At 54.9% G+C, this 1310-nt stretch overlaps 1 protein-coding gene across 1 annotated transcript in view; it reads right to left on the reverse strand.

Moving 5' to 3' along the window:
* The window catches only part of LOC147112402 (potassium voltage-gated channel subfamily KQT member 5-like), a 16770-nt gene extending 16143 nt beyond the window's left edge, over positions 1-627 (reverse strand). Inside the window, exon 1 of the mRNA XM_085998173.1 lies at positions 599-627. Coding sequence (XP_085854299.1) covers positions 599-627 — 29 coding nt within the window. The remainder of the gene's footprint in view (positions 1-598) is intronic.
* Between the last annotated feature and the right edge of the window lie 683 nt (positions 628-1310).

The raw sequence follows: 1310 nt of genomic DNA on the forward strand, positions 1-1310 counted from the left end.
CCACACTCACTGTGACTGCAGGCTCCTGATACCGAGCATGTCCCAGTGACCACCCTCACTGTGACTGCAGGCTCCTGATACCGAGCATGTCCCAGTGACCACACTCACTGTGACTGTAGGCTCCTGATACCGAGCATGTCCTAGTGACCACACTCACTGTGACTGTAGGCTCCTGATACCGAGCATGTCCCAGTGACCACACTCACTGTGACTGCAGGCTCCTGATACCGAGCATGTCCCAGTGACCACACTCACTGTGACTGCAGGCTCCTGATACCGAGCATGTCCCAGTGACCACCCTCACTGTGACTGCAGGCTCCTGATACCGAGCATGTCCCAGTGACCACACTCACTGTGACTGTAGGCTCCTGATACCGAGCATGTCCTAGTGACCACACTCACTGTGACTGTAGGCTCCTGATACCGAGCATGTCCGATTGACCACACTCACTGTGACTGCAGGCTCCTGATACCGAGCATGGCCCAGTGACCACACTCACCGTGACTGTAGGCTCCTGATACCGAGCATGTCCCAGTGACCATACTCACTGTGACTGTAGGCTCCTGATACCGAGCATGTCCCAGTGACCACACTCACCGTGACTGTAAGCTCCTGATACCGAGCATGTCCTAGTGACCACACTCACTGTGATTGAAGGCTCCTCATACCGAGCATGTCCCAGTGACCACACTCACTGTGACTAGGCTCCTGATACTGAGCATGTCCCAGTGACCACACACACTGTGATTGAAGGCTCCTGATACCGAGCATGTCCCAGTGACCACACTCACTGTGATTGAAGGCTCCTGATAACAAGTCGTCGTCGTACGTGTCTTCACACTGTTCCCTTTGGGGAACTGTATGAAGTGGTGGAAGGATTTCTGGCCGCGAGTAACGCTCCTTCCGTGACCGTAACCATCTTCGTACCAGCCATTAGGGTGGTTAGTCCTATGGCGGGAGGGTTTTACGGGCTCCCGCAACCCATACGAGTTGGGGGGCCACCCACACCCACGGACGCAAGTATCCCGCTGGATGTCAACCCAGAATTTAGAGCCGGAGCTCCTACTCCACTTGCCGGGACTGTCTGGAGCGGGGTTCGAAACCCTACGCCTTCTGGCCCAGCGGCGGGGATGCTACCGCTACGCCAAAGGCCCACTCCCTGATACCAAGTGATGTAATAAAACTCACGACGCACTTGGTTTGAGTTTAAAGCAAGGCTTTAATCAACTTGTTTCAGAACATGGAGGTCTAGTTGTGCTTCACTAGTTACTGTCTTACAAAATGTCCCTGGGCAAGCTGGGCCCACGCC

The sequence above is a fragment of the Somniosus microcephalus genome, chromosome 9 (genome assembly GCF_052327205.1).
Source record: "Somniosus microcephalus isolate GS21.2 chromosome 9, FLI_Smic_1.0, whole genome shotgun sequence".
NCBI classification, from domain to species: domain Eukaryota; kingdom Metazoa; phylum Chordata; class Chondrichthyes; order Squaliformes; family Somniosidae; genus Somniosus; species Somniosus microcephalus.